We start from the raw sequence: 16,374 nt of genomic DNA, 5'->3' as shown, positions 1-16,374 counted from the left end.
GGCAGTGATCACTTCTCCCTCTTTCTTGCGCGGATTTGGTCGTAAACTGCACTACAGGGCACACGTTGTGCAACATAACAGACCTTTAGGCCTCCTCTCTGCAGGACACGCATCGCTAACCAAAGGCTAGACTCTCTGGGCAAGTCTTTCAGAAATCACCCAGAGTTTGTTTCCAGCGGGCGGTGTGGACGGATCCCAGTTCCTGGCCTCTCCCCAGCAGTTGCGTGTTCCTGCAGCAGAGGCACTCGCTGAGGCCTGATGGTTCCGGGCTCCCGGCTTGGTGCACTCACGTGCCTCCCAGCTCAGCCATGAAGGCTCCTTTACGGTAAACCGCCCCCAATTTCCTCTCAGGGCTGATCTGAGAAGGCCCGTGCCGGCCGCGGCCTCCCGCTGGCCTTTCAGCCTACGCGGAAGGCAAGGCCCACGCGGAAGGCAAGGCCCATGAGGAAGGCAAGGCCTCCGCCTACCGCCTCGCCGCGCGGTGGGCGCGCCCCAGGCCCGCGAACTGTCAGGCACGCGCAGGGGAAAGCCCCAAACGAACACGCTCAGCGCGGGCCGAGGCTCACTCTCGCGGCCACCCAGTCCCGTGTCGGCGCCGCCCAACCGCCGCCGAACCTTCTGGAAGCGGCGCCCCACCGCGGCCCCGCCGCCGCCAGAACCGGACGCCGGGGGAGCGGATGCCGGCCCGGGGGCGGGGCGAGGGCGGGTATGCGGGGCGGAGCTTCGAGGGAGGCCGCATTCGATTCGCTTTCGGCGAGTAGGCCCCGCCTCTCTGGCGCCATGGCTCCGCCTCCCCCCTCCCCCTCCATGGCGCCGCCCGGGCTCATTCATTCCGCGCCGGGCCTGCCAGACACCTGCGCGCTCCCTCAGCCGCCCGTCGCCGCCACAATGTCGGGCCCCGCCGCCGAGACACCGTCTGCCATCCAGATCTGCCGGTAAGAGGGGCGCGCGGCGGGCGGGCGGGCGGCCAGGGGGCCTGGCGGACCCCCACCGGCCCCGCGCCTTCCCCTCCCCAGTCCCCGCCTCCGCCGAGCCGGTCACCTCCGGATCCCACCCGCCCGCCGCGGCCGGGATGCTCCTTAGATGCCATAGAGCCGGCAGCCTCCCCGCGCGTCGCCGCGCCGGCCTCCGGCGCATCTCTTGGGCGGCGCCGCGGTCACGCAGGCCGTTTGCGCGAGGAAGCGGCGCGGCGCCCTTCCCAGGGCGGGGGTCGGAGCGCGGTCCCCCGCGCCCCGCCCAGCTCCGCCCCGCCGGGTGCCGGAGCATGCCGGGGCCTCACCCCAGGTCCCACTGAGACCCCTAATTCGAGGTCGTTATCCGGGCGGTGGTGCAAAGCCATCCGGATTCCCGGACATGTGCGGCGCAGGTAACCCACTCGACTGGGCGGCGGCCAGAACCCTTTGAGCCCTGGAGTGGGTGCCCGAGTGGGCGAGGGCTGCAGTTACGCAGACCTTGCAGTACCCTGCCAAGGTTTTGGTGTGGGGGAGGCGGCTGTTAACAGGAAGAAGAGGAAGTACCTTTCCCTTCTGACAGCTCAGAGCTAAGAACAGAGGATGGTCCATTGAGCCCAAAAGCATCTTACAGAATGGGGGTAAAGGGTTCTTGTCAGGGGCCCACCCCAGCCTTCCTCCTCCGGTGCTGGTGGGTAGAGGCCCCGAGGATGCCCAAGACCTCGAGCCGGCTCATTTCCGACCGGAGCAGGGTAACCTCAAGGTTACTTTCCATTCCCTCGGACAGAACGGAAGCGGGTACTGAGCCTGAGCTGAGGAAGGGTGAGGAGTCTGGAAGGCCCGGCAGGCGCTGGGCCTGCAGGCAGAGCCTGTGCTTCCTGCACCACTGACAGTGACAGCACCTTCCTGTTTGGGCTCAGCTCCTAAGATTCTTAGGTTGGGCGTCACATTGATCTTGGGTTCAAGCCAAGGTAATTTCCTGAGAATATTGACATCTCCTCGGAAGAGACAAAGGCTGGGCGCGCGGTGCTGGATCCGTGGAGTCCCCTGAACCCAGCCCTACTTCTGACTCAGTTGGAGTCCTGTCCCGACCTCAAGGTCAGTTTTCTTTTCTAGGGAGAGGAAATCTTTGAGGGAGCCTTGTGCCATTGATTTGTTATTGGCTGTGTGACTGTCCTGGCCCCACCTACTCTAGGTTAGAGGGATACTAATCCAAGTTACTGATCCTAAGAGACAGACAGGCCTGGAATCAGGTCCTTGGGGTCAATCTCTACCTCATAATGGCCAGGTGACCTTGGAGCTCATCATTTGCAAAGGGTTTGTTCATTATTTGCATCTGGTTTGGTTTGCCCAGCGTATCTGGGAGGGTGGATGACAGGGATCCCAGGAGACTCTTAAGGTCATCCAGCCACAGGAGGAGGGGGGCTGCAGCTCCTGACAGGTCTCCTGTCTCCAGACCCACCTGTTTTCCTCCTGCTCCCTGCGAAAGCAGATACTGATTTCAGTCTACTCATGGAAGGCTGCGCTTTTATTTATTAATACTTCATCAGGATGGTGAATAGCCCATCTATACATAGTACCTTTTTAAAAACCAGCTTCTAATATAGTTAACAAACAGCCTTAGGCACTTACATATGGGCCCACACTTCTTGCTCATAGTGCCTGCTTATCTGGCTGCCTTTCCAGTAGTCACAATGGCACATTGTCTTGGATTTGGGACACCGGGGTGGGATCCCTGGTGGAGGTGAGCCTCAGGTGGCCAACACAACTGTCAAAGAGAGTGGGAAGGGGTTGTGATGAGGTCCCTGGTCACAAGGGCTTGGCCCAGAGAAACCCCAGGACACTGTAGTGGAGGTAGCAGGTTGGAGCCCTTTAAGGACATCTAAGCAGACACCCCATGTTGAAAGAAGAGCCTTTTGGCCTAGAGCAGCCCAGCCATGAATTTAATTAAGTGTCCCTGGTTGCCTCCAAGGTGTGAAATGCCCCGAGGGAGGGTCACCAGCTTAGGGAGTTCACAGTCTCGAAGAGAGAGGATCCCACAACCCCCACCATCCTAGACAATTAAGAGTTGTCTCAAAAAAAAAAAAAAAAAAGAGTTGTCTCATGCTCTTGGTTCAGAAGGAGGAGTTCAAGGGAGAGGGGCTCTAAAGGCTGGGGAAGGCAGTGCCAGGCCTAGCTGTGAATATGGCCTTTGCCTCTTGGAAGCTGCCTAACTTTTTGACGCTTATTTTATCATGTGTGCTCCAGGTGCTAAACAAAGTGTTACCCAGGGCCTGGCAGAATGACTGCCACCTTGTAAGTAAAGGGAAGCTCTTTTTGGCTGAGAAGCGGGACCCAGGCTCAGGAAGCTGAGGGCCTGGTTGGAATCCCAGTTATGCCTCTTGTCTTTGTGGGCTTTAGACCTCAGTATTCTTGTCTTGTGCCCAATGTCGCTGTGAGATATAAAACCTTTGGCACAGTGCTGGGCAGTTGTAACTAAAAAGAGCAGTTTACATTAGAGCCTAAACTTTGGACAGCAAGCCAAGGCAGTGTGCTGTCTCCTCCTCCTTTTCTGTTTTGGGTGCAACCAGGGATCAAACCTGTGTCCCTTGCATTGGAAGCGAGGTGTCTTAATAGCTGGACTGCCAGGGAAGTCCCATGCACCCTTGTTTTGATTGAGCCCCACATGAAAGCTCTGCAACAGCATTTAAAGTCTCAGAAGAGCCTTTTTCTTTGGTTGTATTCTTAGTGATGCTAATTCATATTTTGTTAACAAATTGCTTTTTCCCTTGTTTGACCCAGAGTTCTAGAATGTCAGATGGGATTGACCCCTAGAAACTCCCAGCCCAACTCTGTCATTTTACAGATAGGGGAAAATGAGACCCTCATTTTCAGACTTAGACCAGGGCGGCTTTGGACCCAGGCAGCCAAGGGAGCGAAGGCAACTGATGGGCTGTTCCCTGTCGGGTGTTCCATTGTGGGTTTTTTTTTTTTTTTGCCACACCTTATGGCTGGTGGGACTTCCCTGACCAGGAACTGAACCTGCATCCCCTGCAGGGGAAGCACAGTCTTAGCCACTGGCCGTGAGGGAAGTCCCCCACTGTCATGGTCTGTCTACTGCTCAAGCTCACATTCACATCTAGTTGTGAGGCTCAACCGTGGCATCAGCATGGGCCCCTAGTAGGACCCCCTAGGTGTTGGTCCAAATGAAGTTGAAGGTCATGTCCCGTGCCAGGCTGTTAGAGAGTGATGGAGATGCTCTGCATCTGTAGCATGCTGGGCACTAGCCACAAGTGGCCTGAGATGCGGTTGGATGTGGAGGAACTGAATGTGGAGGAACTGAATGTTTAATTGCATTCATTTGTTGCTGTTGTTGTTTGGAGAGTAAGTTGTGTCGGACTCTTGCGATTCCATGATCTGTAGCACACCAGGCTTCTCTATCCATGGGATTTCCCAGGCAAGAATACTGGAGTGGGTTGCCATTTCCTTCTCCAGGGAAATCTTCCCAACCCAAGGATCGAACCCAATCCAAGCATTGAACCAGGTCTCCTGCACTGGCAGGCAGGTTCTTTACCACTGAGCTACCAGAGGAGTCCCGCATTTAAATTTGTTTAAGTGTAAACAGTCTGGCTTCCTGTGGCTGGTGGCTACCTTATGGGACAATGTAGTAAGGAGAGGAATTTAAAAACCAGAATTCCTGATAAGTCTCTGATGGCAGGGTTTCCTAAGGGAAGCTTGGGGAAACTGTGGGGACTGTAGTTAGCTCTCCAGCAACAGAGCCAATGGCGGGAGACCTTGGCAGGGACATAGCCTCCCGGGCAGGTAACCTGGAATCCTTTGTTTGTAAGTAGATGTGTCAAATCTACAAGTTTTTCTTTTGCTTGCCCTGCTTTTCCATGTAATCTGCTCCTAAGTGTCTTGAGCTCAGGGACTGCTTTGTTTTCTCTTGTGCCAGGAATGCCTAGCAAAGCACCTGATGCCAATAAAGATGAATGGAATGGACCTGAATTTTAGTACAATTACACCTCATTTTATTGCGTCTCACTTTATTGCATTTTGAAGGTTGTTGTTCATTGTTCAGTAGCTAAGTTGTGTCCGACTCTTTGGGACCCCATGGACTGCAGCGTGCTAGGCTTCCCTGTCCTTCACTATCTCCTGGAGTTTATTCAAATTCATGTCTGTTGAGTCGGTGCATCTCATCGTCCGTTGCCCCTTTCTCCTCCTGCCCTCAAATCTTTCCCAGCATCAGAGTGTTTTTCAGTGAGTCCACTCTTCGCATCAGGTGGCCAAAGTATTGGAGCTTCAGCTTCAGTATCAGTCCTTCCAATGAATATTCAGGACTGATTTCCTTTAGGATTGACTGGTCTGATCTCCTTGCAGTCCAAGGGACTCTCAAGTCTTCTCCAACACCACAGTTCGAAAGTATCAATTCTTCTGTGCTAGACCTTCTTTACGGTCCAACTCTCACATCCATACCTGACTATTGGAAAAGCCGTATCTTTGACTATACAGGCCTTTGTCGGTAAAGTGACGTGTCTGCTTTTTAATACACTGCCTAGATTTGTCATAGCTTTTCTTCCAAGGAGCAACCGCCTTTTAATTTCATGGCTGCAGTCACCGTCCACATTGATTTGGGAGCCCAAGAAAAGAAAATCTGTCCCTGTTTCTACTTTTTCACCATCTATTTGCCATGAAGTGATGGGACCAGATACCACGATCTTTGTTTTTTGAAGGTTGAGTTTTAAGCCAGCTTTTTCGCTCTCCTCTTTCACCTTTATCAACAGGCTCTTGAGTTCTTCTTTGCTTTCTGCCATAAGAGTAGTGTCATCTGCATATCTGAGGTTGTTGATATTTCTCCTGGCAATCTTGATTCCAGCTTGTGATTCATCTAGCATGGCATTTCATAATGTACTCTGCATATAAGTTAAATAAGCAGGGTGACACTATGTGGCTGGTGGTGGCGGTGTTCAGTTGCCTAATTGTGTCCGACTCTTTGTGACCCCCATGGACTGCAGCATGTCAGGCCTTTCTGTCCCACACCATCTCCCAGAGTTCGTCCAAGTTCACCTCCATTGCATTGGTGATAGGTACAACTGGTAGATATGCCAATGAAGATGAATGGATGGACCTGAATTTTAGCACAGGTACACCTCATCTTACTGTGTCTCACTTAATTCCAGTATGAAGGTACTGCATTTTTTTTTGTTGTTGTTGCAAATTGAGGGTTTTGTGGCCACTTGGTATTGTCAGGTGATGGTTAGCAATTTTTTTCTTAAACGTTTATTCATTTTTTTTGGCCACGTTAGCATTTTTTTTAGACATTTATTCATCTATTTGGCTGCACTGTGTCTTGGTTGCGGCATGCAGGCTCTTTGTTGCAGCACCTGGGCCTCTCTTGTGTCAGAGCATGGGCTCAGTAGTTGTGGTCCATAGGCTTAGTTACCCCAAGACATGTGAGATCTTAGTTCCCCAACCAGGGATCAAACCCATGTCCCCTGCATTGCAAAGCAAATTCTTAACCAGTGGACCACCAGGGAATTCCTGAGGGTTAGCATTTTTTGGTGATAAATTCTTTTTAATTAAAAGTTTTTTTTAATTGAAGCATGGTTACTGTATAATATTATACAAGTTACAGGTATACAGTATAGGTGGGCTTCCCTGGTGGCTCAGCAGTAAGGAAACCACCTGCAATATAGGAGCTGCAGGAGATGCAGGTTTGATCCCTGGGTCGGGAAGATCCTCTGGAGGAGGGCATGACAACCCACTCCAGTATTCTTGCCTGGAGAATCCCAAGGACAGAGGAGTTTGGCAGGCTACAATTCATAGTGTCACAAAGAGTCAGACACGACTGACTTAGCATGCATGCATACACAATATAGATAGGCAATTTTTAAAGGTTATACTCCATTTATTCAGTGCAGTCAGTGCTCAGTTGTGTCCAACTCTCTGCGGCTCCATGGACTGTAGCCTGCCAGGCTTCTCTGTCCATGGAATTGTCCAGGCAAGAATACTAGAGTGTGTTGCCTTGTCTTCCTCGAGGAGATCTTCCTGACCCAGGGGTGGAACCTGCATCTCCTGCATTGGCAGGTGGATTCTTTACTACTAACACCAGCTGGGAAATCCATGCTCTATTTATAGTTATAAATATTGGCTATATTCCTTATGCCGTAGGTATAAAATAAAATGTTTTTTAAGTTAAGGTGTGTACACTATTTTTTTTTACATTTATTTTTATTAGTTGGAGGCTAATTACTTTACAATATTGTAGTGGTTTTTGCCATACATTGACATGAATCAGCCATGGATTTACATGTGTTCCCCATCCTGAACCCCCCTCCCACCCCTCTCCCCATCCCATCCCTCTGGGTCATCCCAGTGCACCAGCCCTGAGCACTTGTCTCATGCATCCAGCCTGGACTGGCGATCTGTTTCACACTTGATAATATATATGTTTCAATGCTATTCTCTCAGATCATCCCACCCTTACCTTCTCCCATAGAGTCCAAAAGTCTGTTCTATACATCTATGTCTCTTTTTCTGTCTTGCATATAGGGTTATTGTTACCATCTTTTTAAATTCCATATATATGCGTTAGTATACTGTATTGGTGTTTATCTTCCCGGCTTACTTCACTCTGTATAATGGGCTACAGTTTCATCCATCTCATTAGAACTGATTCAAATGTACTCTTTTTAATGGCTGAGTAATATTCCATTGTGTATATGTACCATAGCTTCCTGATCCATTCGTCTGCTGATGGTCATCTAGGTTGCTTCCATGTCCTGGCTATTATAAACAGTGCTGCGATGAACACTGGGGTACACGTGTCTCTTTCAGATCTGGTTTCCTTGGTGTGTATGCCCAGGAGTGGGATTGCTGGGTCATATGGCAGTTCTGTTTCCAGTTTTTTAAGGAATCTCCACACTGTTCTCCATAGTGGCTGTACTAGTTTGCATTCCTACCAACAGTGTAAGAGGGTTCCCTTTTCTCCACACCCTCTCCAGCATTTATTGCTTGTAGACTTTTGGATAGTAGCCATTCTGACTGGCGTGTAAAGGTACCTCATTGTGGTTTTGATTTGCATTTCTCCGATAATGAGTGATGTTGAGCATCTTTTCATGTGTTTGTTAGCCATCTGTATGTCTTCTTTGGAGAAATGTTTAGATCTTTAGCCCATGTTTTGATTGGGTCATTTATTTTTCTGGAATTGAGCTGCAGGAGTTGCTTGTATATTTTTGAGATTAATCCTTTGTTGCTTCGTTTGCTACTATCTCCTCCCATTCTGAAGGCTGTCTTTTCACCTTGCTTATAGTTTCCTTTGCTGTGCAAAAGCTTTTAAGTTTAATTAGGTCCCGTTTGTTTATTTTTGCTTTTATTTCCAGTATTCTGGGAGGTGGGTCATAGAGGATCTTGCTTTGATTTATGTTGGAGAGTGTTTTGCCTATGTTCTCCTCTAGGAGTTTTGTAGTTTCTGGTCTTACATTTAGATCTTTAATCCATTTTGAGTTTATTTTTGGTACACTATTTTTTTAGGCATAATCCTATTGCACATTTAATAGTGTAACTTTTGTATGCACTGGAAACCAAAATAGTCCTGTGACTTGCTTTATTGCGATATGCGTTTTACTAGAACTGAACTCAAAATATTTTCAAGTAGGGCTGTTTGGAATTTTTTCTCTTCGGGGTTTTGTCTTTGGGCTCACAGCAGAGTTAATGAAAACACAGAATCTGAGTTACAGAAACCACACTTGAAGGTAGTGTTCTGGAACATTCCATAAAACGATGCCCAGTGCTGGCTTCCTTCCTGTGGAGATGTGGGCGCTTTGGGTGAAGATGCAATCTTTGCAGCCCAGGGAGCCTGTGGTGGGTGAGGCTGTGCTCACCCACCATCCCACCTCCACCTGTAAGCTAGCCAGGCAGCCCGGCCTCACCCTTGGCTTGGCACCACCACTGGCCAGCTCCCTGGTTTCAGTCAGGCCAGGAGTTGCATTCCCCTGTGGGTGGGCCTTCTCTGGGGAGGGGGTCCCAACCTGGGGTGGTGATTGTGTTGTGTACCTCCTGGTCCACTTCTTTAACTCTCAGAGGTATCCTGAGGAGGAGGGTAAACTCTATGGTCACACACTCACGGGCTACCTACATCTGACCAACAGAGGAAGCTTGTTATAAATCCTGATTTCCTGCATACAAATGATGCTTCAGTAGAAAATCAACAAAATCTGATTTTAGAGCATTTATGAGATACTTAGGGGAAACTTAACTAGTCCCTCGATAGTTAATGATACTAAGGAATTTCTGGATTTTTCATTGTCCACACCATGAGGCCTATGGGACCCTAGTTCCCAGACCAGGGATCAAACCCACACCCCCTGCAGTGGAAATACAGAGTCTTAACCCCTGGACCACCAGGGAAGTCCCTGTGAACTTTTTCATAACTACCCAAAGCTGGAAAGAACTCACATCTTCATTGTCTGATAAAGCAATAATGAAAACTACTAGGAAACAGTAGCAAGAATCACTGATACTAACACACACACAAAACTCAAAGAACTACACTGAGTATCTGACTCCATTGATGAGAAATTCTAGAAAAGGCAGAACTGTAGTGATAGAAAGCAGACCTGTGTGCCAGGGTCCAGAGCTGGGGGGAAACCAAGTGCAGAGGGGCAGGAAGGCACTTTGTGCTGTGCTGGAAATGTTCTGTCGTAGCTGTGGTCCCTTACACAGGTGTGTGGTGGGAAGGGAGACCCCTTAAGGCTAGGGCCAGAGAATAGGACTCTTGTCTAACACTTGGAAATGAACTGTCCGAGGAGACATATGAGCTGACACAAAGCAAGAGATGTTATTGGGAAGGGGCGCCTGGGTGGAGAGAAGTAGAGTAAGGGAACTCAGGAGCTGCTCTGTCCGGTGGTCGCAGTCTTGGGTTTTATGGTGATGGGGTTAGTTTCTGGGATGTCCTTGGCCCATCAGACCCTCCTGGTGGCACACAGGTTGCTCAGGCAAGATGGCTGCCAGAGAGAAGGATTCTGGGAGGTGGTCAGACATGTGGTGTCTCCTTTTGACCTTTCCTGAGCTTTTCCGGCTGGTGGTGACTTATTAGTTCCCTGTTCCTTACGAGGCCCTCCTGTAGTAAAATAACTCACACAAGTGATGACTAGGGTTGCCTGGCCAGGGTGGGCGGTTTCAGAGTGTGCCTCCCCTAACAGGTGTATATTTTCAAAAGTGAACTGTATGTTAAAAGTAGGTGATTTTACAGTACACACATTGTACCTCAGTAAAGGTTATTATTATTTTTTAAAAAGCCATAACTACAATGCAATTACCTCACCTTAAGGAAAAAAAGGGGAATTCTCTGGCAGTCCAGTGGTGAGGTTCCGCATGCTGTGAGGTGCAGTCAAAAAGAAAAGTGTTCACAATTGCAGATTTTAAAACATTTCGAATGTAGCTGAGGAAACTTAAGCACTTACTTGATGTTTAGTGCTATTGAGAGGATCTCCTTTCTGCTTGCTAAGTGGGATGCTACCTGATTCACAAGCTGTTGGGTAAAGCCAATTAGAAAAAGTTATATTAATGAATTTGTATTATGCTTAAGTTGGGTAATTGTTTTGTGGTTCTGTTTTTATTTTTATTCTTTGGCCCTGCGGCATGGCTTGTGGGATCTTAGTTCCCTGACCAGGGATTGAACCTGGGGCCTTGGCAGTGAAAGTGCCAAGTCCTAACCATTGAACTGCCAGGGAATTCCTGTGGTCCGGTTTTTAAACCAAGTCTTCATCTCTTGGAGGAAATGCTGAGATATTTACAAATGCCAACCTGTGCCCTCTGAGATTTCTTTCAGTCTTGTTATCAAGTCCAAGCTCGCTCTGCTCATTGCACAACAGGCCAGTGAATTCGAGAGATGAGGTGTTGAGGCAAGGAAAACGACTTTATTCCGAAAGCTAGCTGACTGAGAAGATGGCAGGCTCAGTCCGCACCTCAAAATAACCATCTTCTTGGGGTCTGGATGCCAAGTTCTTTTATACATCAGAGAGAAAGAAACAATGAGGAACTAAAGTCAAAAGGAAGGATAGAGAGGGAGAGGCAGTGGGGAAGTAAAGTGAAAGGGTCTTCAGTCTTGCAAAACATCTCCAAGGGAATGGCCAGCCTTAGAAGGGGTGTGTCAATCTCTTCTGTTCACAGCTTGTTATTGTTCAGTCTTGCAGTTGTGTCGACTCTTTGTGACCCCATGGACTGTAGCATGCCAGGCCTCCCTGTCCATCACCAGCTCCCAAAGCTTGCTCACAGTCATGTCCATTGAGTTGATGATGCCATCCAACCATCTCATCCTCTGTTGTCCCCTTCTCCTGCCTTCAGTTGTTGTAGCCACGCGTTCCAGGAAACATACTCACTCAGAAGAACAATGCAGATAGTGGAGTGCAGTTTATTACACTGGCAGGCCCAAGGCAGAGTCCCCTCTTAGTCAAGGACCCCGACCAGCATTTGTGAAAATCTTTTATACCCCATGTGTACATGTCCGAACCCACCACGCCAAATTCCTTGAGACTTACATAAACAAAGGAATGGTAAATACAATCCCAGTATGTGCTCAGACAGTTAAACAATTAGCCAATAATCAATAAGCCCAAGGTTACACTCCGATAGGTACAGAAAAATTTATGGCCTGTCTGGAGGAAGGAGTGACTAGTGTCTGTGTTCTCTTAGGTGATGAGTAACCTGGATATGATCTTCAAGGTTCCCCTGTCCGGAGGGGGTCTTATCCTTCTGTTGTTTCCATAGACACTAAACACAGAGTATAGAGTCCATTGGAGAGGTGGCCGAGCACGGTCAGCATGCACAGGCCTAAGGTGGAGTCCAGGCCCCATGAATTTCTTCTTCACAATCTTTCCCAGCATCAGGGTCCTTTATAAAGCATTGGCTCTTCACATCAGGTGGCCAAAGTATTGGAGCTTCAGCATCAGTCCTTCTAATGAATATTCAGGATTGATTTCCTTTAGGATCGACTGGTTTGGTTCTGGGACAAACTATCTCTCCAGGAGCTGAACAAAGGCTCTTTAGTTTACAGTCAAGCAGAAGGGTAGGTTCTTCCCAGGCACGCCATTAAGTATGATTATAATAACAAAAGCAATGGAAAGCAAGTCAAAGAAACAGATGCCAATGTGGAGTCAAAATAGGCTTCTTCCCTGCATCAGTCACACCTGGAAGCAGGAGGGAAGCCAGAGCCCACTATTTGAAGCTGTTTGCTGGGGACCTTGGAACCTTCTCTCTACTGGGGAAAGCCTCTTAATGTTGTCCACATTAAACAATAAGAAGGAGGGACTTTCCTGGTGGTCCAGTGGTTAAGAATTCGCCTGCCAATGCATGGGACATGGGTTCTATCCCTGGTCCAGGAAGATCCCACATGCTACAACTAAGACCCGGCACAGCGAAAGAAAAAGAAGTAAAAAGGAGTCACAGCTCCAGACCTATTGCCTCTGTTTCTTGGGAGTTCGGGGTGGAGAGCCTGTGTCTTCCTTGGCTCTCCGCTGGAGCCTCACGTGGCGACCGCGAATTTCCGCCCTGCAGTGGTGGCGTCTTGCTCACCTGAGTCGTCTTTGGACCCTTGGGCTAGTTGGTAGTTGCCCAGCCTGCTGTGCGGAGGCCCTTCCAGCGGGTGGGGGCTGTTCCAGCGGGCTGTTCCTGCCTGCCTGATTGATGGTCCTGGAGAAGGAACCTTGGTAGGCGTGGTTTACAGCCCCACCCATTTCCTCCAGTCCCACGCACCGGCTGTGGTCCTGTGGATACCTTCATCCTTCGTTTGCTCATCAGAGAGCCCAGCTCAGCGACTGCATACTGGGTCATGGATTCTTTGTATCTTGGGCCCTGCAGCCTGTGAGAGCCACTGCCGCTGCCAGCTGCTGGGAGGAGGGGCCTTCCCGGGAGTAGGCCCTCCTTCCGGGAGTGTGAAAATTGCAGCATTCCTGAGCAGCGGGGGAGGTCCCTTGAAGGCAGAGAGGTGGTGGCTAAACCCCGTGCTCTGGGTGAACAGTCTGGGCCACTCTCCGCAGGATGAGGCTGCTCACCCGGGCTCTCTGCCTCTGTGAGCTGGGCAGGCAGGCCGCTTCCAGGAGGCCAGTCACTGCCCAGGAGTGTCTGGGGCCCCGGAGCTCCAAGAGGCCCTGGCAGAGATGCTGGGCTTCCGTCCAGGCTGTTGGAACCAGATCTGCTCTGTCATCTAAACTTGGTGTCAGCGTTACAAGGTAGGATGACAGGGGCACTGTGCCCTGACCCATGCTAGGCCTTGGGTGTCCAGCCCAGGCCATGTGACTCAGGATTTCTTGGTAAGGATTTGGAGTAAACAGTGGGTGCTGGGTGTTGTGAATTGCGTGTTTTGTGGGATTGAGCGTGCCCCTCTGTGTGTGCATCCTCAGTGGAGACCTGGCATGTTTTTCCTCTGGGACCCCACTCAGCTTTGTTGGAGGAGGTGGGCTTTGAGAGCTTGGAATGAGCACGGAGCTCAGAGCACCCTGAGATCGGAGCAGGCTGCTGTGCTGGCAGGTCTCTGCCTGTGCTCAGGCTGCCAAAGGGGGCTGCCAAGGGAGCCGGGCTGCAGGTGTCTGCTCTCCTCACCCCTGCCCTCCCCACATTGAGCTGGGCTTTTTGTGGTTTTTTTGGACTTGTTGAGGGAGACGGGTAGCTGTCCTCATGTGATTGGCTAATCCTCTGGCAATGTAGTGAACTTGGGAGAAACCTCCTCCAGTGGGCGGATTCTGGTCCTTTGTACCAGCTTTATTGAGTTGTAATTTGCATCCCATTGATGCATCATCCATTGAAGTATGCAGTTCAGTGGCTTTTTGAACATCCACAGTTGGGCAGTCATTACCGCCACCAATTTAGAACATTTTCGTGACCTCTTTGAGAAAAGCCATTTCTCTCCATTCCCCCTAATCTATTTTCCTTCTCTATAGATCTCCTTGTTCTCGACATTTCATGTCACTGGAGCCAAGTGATATGGTCTTTGTGTCTGGTTTCTTTCACTCAGCACCATGTTTTCAATGTTCATCCGTGTTGTCACACACGTCAGTGCTTCCTTCATAATACTCCGCTTAGGGATATGTAATCACCTTGTTTATCCATTCATCAGCTGATGCATATCAGTGTCTCCAGCTGGCCTTTATGCATAAATGTTCCTGTGAACACTCTTGCACATGTTTTTGTGTGGGCATATGTTTTTACGCCGGGATTCTTGGCCTCTGGAGGAGAAGAGTTCAATCTGGGGCCAGAGATGGGGCTTGATTGCTCAGAGCTTTTGTGTAATAAAGTTTTATTAAAGTATAAAGGAGATAGAGAAAGCTTCTGACATAGGCATCAGGAGAGGGCAGAAAGAGTACCCCCTTGCTAGTGTTAGCAATGGAGTTATATACTCTCCAATTAGTCATTACAGTGAATCAAAAGAATGTCTGGAGGTTGTAAAGACCTCAGCAGACCTACTCCCATAATTTACATTTTAAGATAACGGGATTAGCCAGAAGGTTTTTTCCAGAGACTGTCCTCAAGCAGGATACTTTATTGTTATATAATCCTAAGGAATGTAGAGAGAAAAAAAAGTTTGTCCTTTCTTCCTCCTTTAGAATTCCAGACCCCTCTCTCCTTGGGGATCCCTAGACTTCTTATCAACCTGCCTAGGAAATGACTCTCTCAGTAGGGTGGATGGGAATGTCTTTTATCCTCCTGGCAAGTTCCTAAAACCCTTGGGAAAATGTTGGAAAACCTTGGATAGAGCATCTTTTGTATGCCAAGGAGATGACTAGTGCTTGGTGGCCCAGAGAAAGCAGTTTTAGGAAGGGGCTGGTCTTTGGAATGACTTTGGCAGTATTGGAGGGGTAGGACTTTTAGCCCCACTCAAGACCTGGGGGTTGGAGGAGGGGGCTTTGGGGGTTAAGTTAGTCACCAGAGAGTATATCATTCAATTCAGTCCTGTAGTCATGTCCGACTCTTTGCAACCCCATGGACTCCAGCATGCCAGGCTTCCCTGTCCTTTACCAACTTCCAGAGCTTGCTCAAACTCATGTCCATCGAGTTGGTGATGCCATTCAGCCATCTCATCCTCTGTTGTCCCCTTCTCCTCCTGCCTTCAATCTTTGCCAGCATCAGGGTCTTTTCCAGTGAGTCAGTTCTTTTCATCAGGTGGCCAAGTATTGGCCATCAGTCCTTCCAATGCATATTCAGGACTGATTTCCTTTAGGATTGACTGGTTGGCTCTCCTTGCAGTCTGAGGGGCTCTCAAGAATCTTCTCCAACACCACAGTTCAAAAGCATCAATTCTTTGGCACTCAGCTTTCTTAATGGTCGAACTCTCACACCCATACGTGACAACTGGAAAAACCATAGCTTTGACTAGATGGACCTTTGTTGGCAAAGTAATGTCTCTGCTTTTTAATATGCTCTCTTAAGTTTGTCATAGCTCTTCTTCCAAGGAGCAAGCATCTTTTAATTTCATGGCTGCAGTCGCTATCTGCAGTGATTTTGGAGCTCAAGAAAGTAAAGTCTGTCACTCTTTCCATTGTTTCCCCATCTATTTGCCATGAAGTGATGGGACTGGATGCCATGATCTTCATTTTTTGAATGTTATTTTAAGCCAGCTTTTCACTGTCCTCTTTCACCTTCATCAAGAGGCTCTTTAATTCCACTTTGCTTTCTGCCATAAGGGTGGTGTCATCTGCGTATCTGAGGTTATTGATATTACTCTTGCAGTCTTGATTCCAGCTTGTGCTTCCTCCAGCCCAGCATTTTGCATTATGTACTCTGCATATAAGGTAAATAAGCAAGATGACAATATACAGCCTTGACGTACTCCTTTCCCAATTTTGAAACAGTTCATTGTTCCATGTCTGGTTCTAACTGTTGCTTCTTGACCTGCATACAGATTTCTTAGGAGGCAAGTCAGGTGGTCTGGTAAACCCATATCTTGAAGAATTTTCCACAGTTTGTTGGGATCCACACAGTCAAAGGCTTTAGCGTAGTCAGTGAAGCAGAAGTAGATGTTTTTCTGGAACTCTCTTGCTTTTTCTGTGATCCAACAGATGTTGGCAGTTTGATCTCTGGTTCCTCTGCCTTTTCTAAATCCAGCTTGAACATCTGGAAGTTCTCGGTTCACATACTGTTGAAGCCTAACTTGGAGAATTTTGAGCATTAATTTGCCAGCTTGTGAGATGAGTGCAATCGTGGGGGAGTTTGAATATTCTTTGACATTGCCTTTCTTTAGGATTGGAATGACGACTCACCTTTTCCAGTCCTGTGGCCACTGCTGAGTTTTCCAAATTTGCTGGCATATTAAGTGTAGCACTATCACAGCATCATCTTTTAGGATTTGAAATAGCTCAGCTGGAATTCCATCACTTCCACTAGCTTTGTTCGTAGTGATGCTTCCGAAGGCCCACCTGACTTTGCATTCCAGGATATCTGGCTCTAGGTG

At 48.9% G+C, this 16,374-nt stretch overlaps 1 protein-coding gene and 1 non-coding gene across 4 annotated transcripts in view; one reads left to right on the top strand and one right to left on the bottom strand.

Moving 5' to 3' along the window:
- The first annotated feature begins 211 nt into the window (after positions 1-211).
- ACOT7 (acyl-CoA thioesterase 7) overlaps positions 212-16,374 on the top strand; it is a 98,831-nt gene continuing 82,668 nt past the window's right edge. The window contains exon 1 of one of the 3 annotated variants that reach the window (XM_043485411.1): positions 212-325. In XM_043485411.1, coding sequence (XP_043341346.1) covers positions 309-325 — 17 coding nt within the window. In that variant the 5' untranslated portion in view covers positions 212-308. Of the gene's footprint in view, positions 326-764; positions 936-12,754; positions 13,160-16,374 lie in introns of those variants that run through there. The other 2 variants (XM_043485407.1, XM_043485408.1) reach the window with 2 other exon arrangements.
- TRNAE-UUC lies at positions 10,591-10,663 on the bottom strand. The gene has a single exon. It is a non-coding gene; the product is annotated as a tRNA-Glu (tRNA).

This window comes from Cervus canadensis, chromosome 13 (assembly GCF_019320065.1).
Source record: "Cervus canadensis isolate Bull #8, Minnesota chromosome 13, ASM1932006v1, whole genome shotgun sequence".
Taxonomy (NCBI): Eukaryota; Metazoa; Chordata; class Mammalia; order Artiodactyla; family Cervidae; genus Cervus; species Cervus canadensis.
Note: the sequence above shows the minus strand (reverse complement) of the source record. Positions and strands in the feature narration are given on the sequence as shown.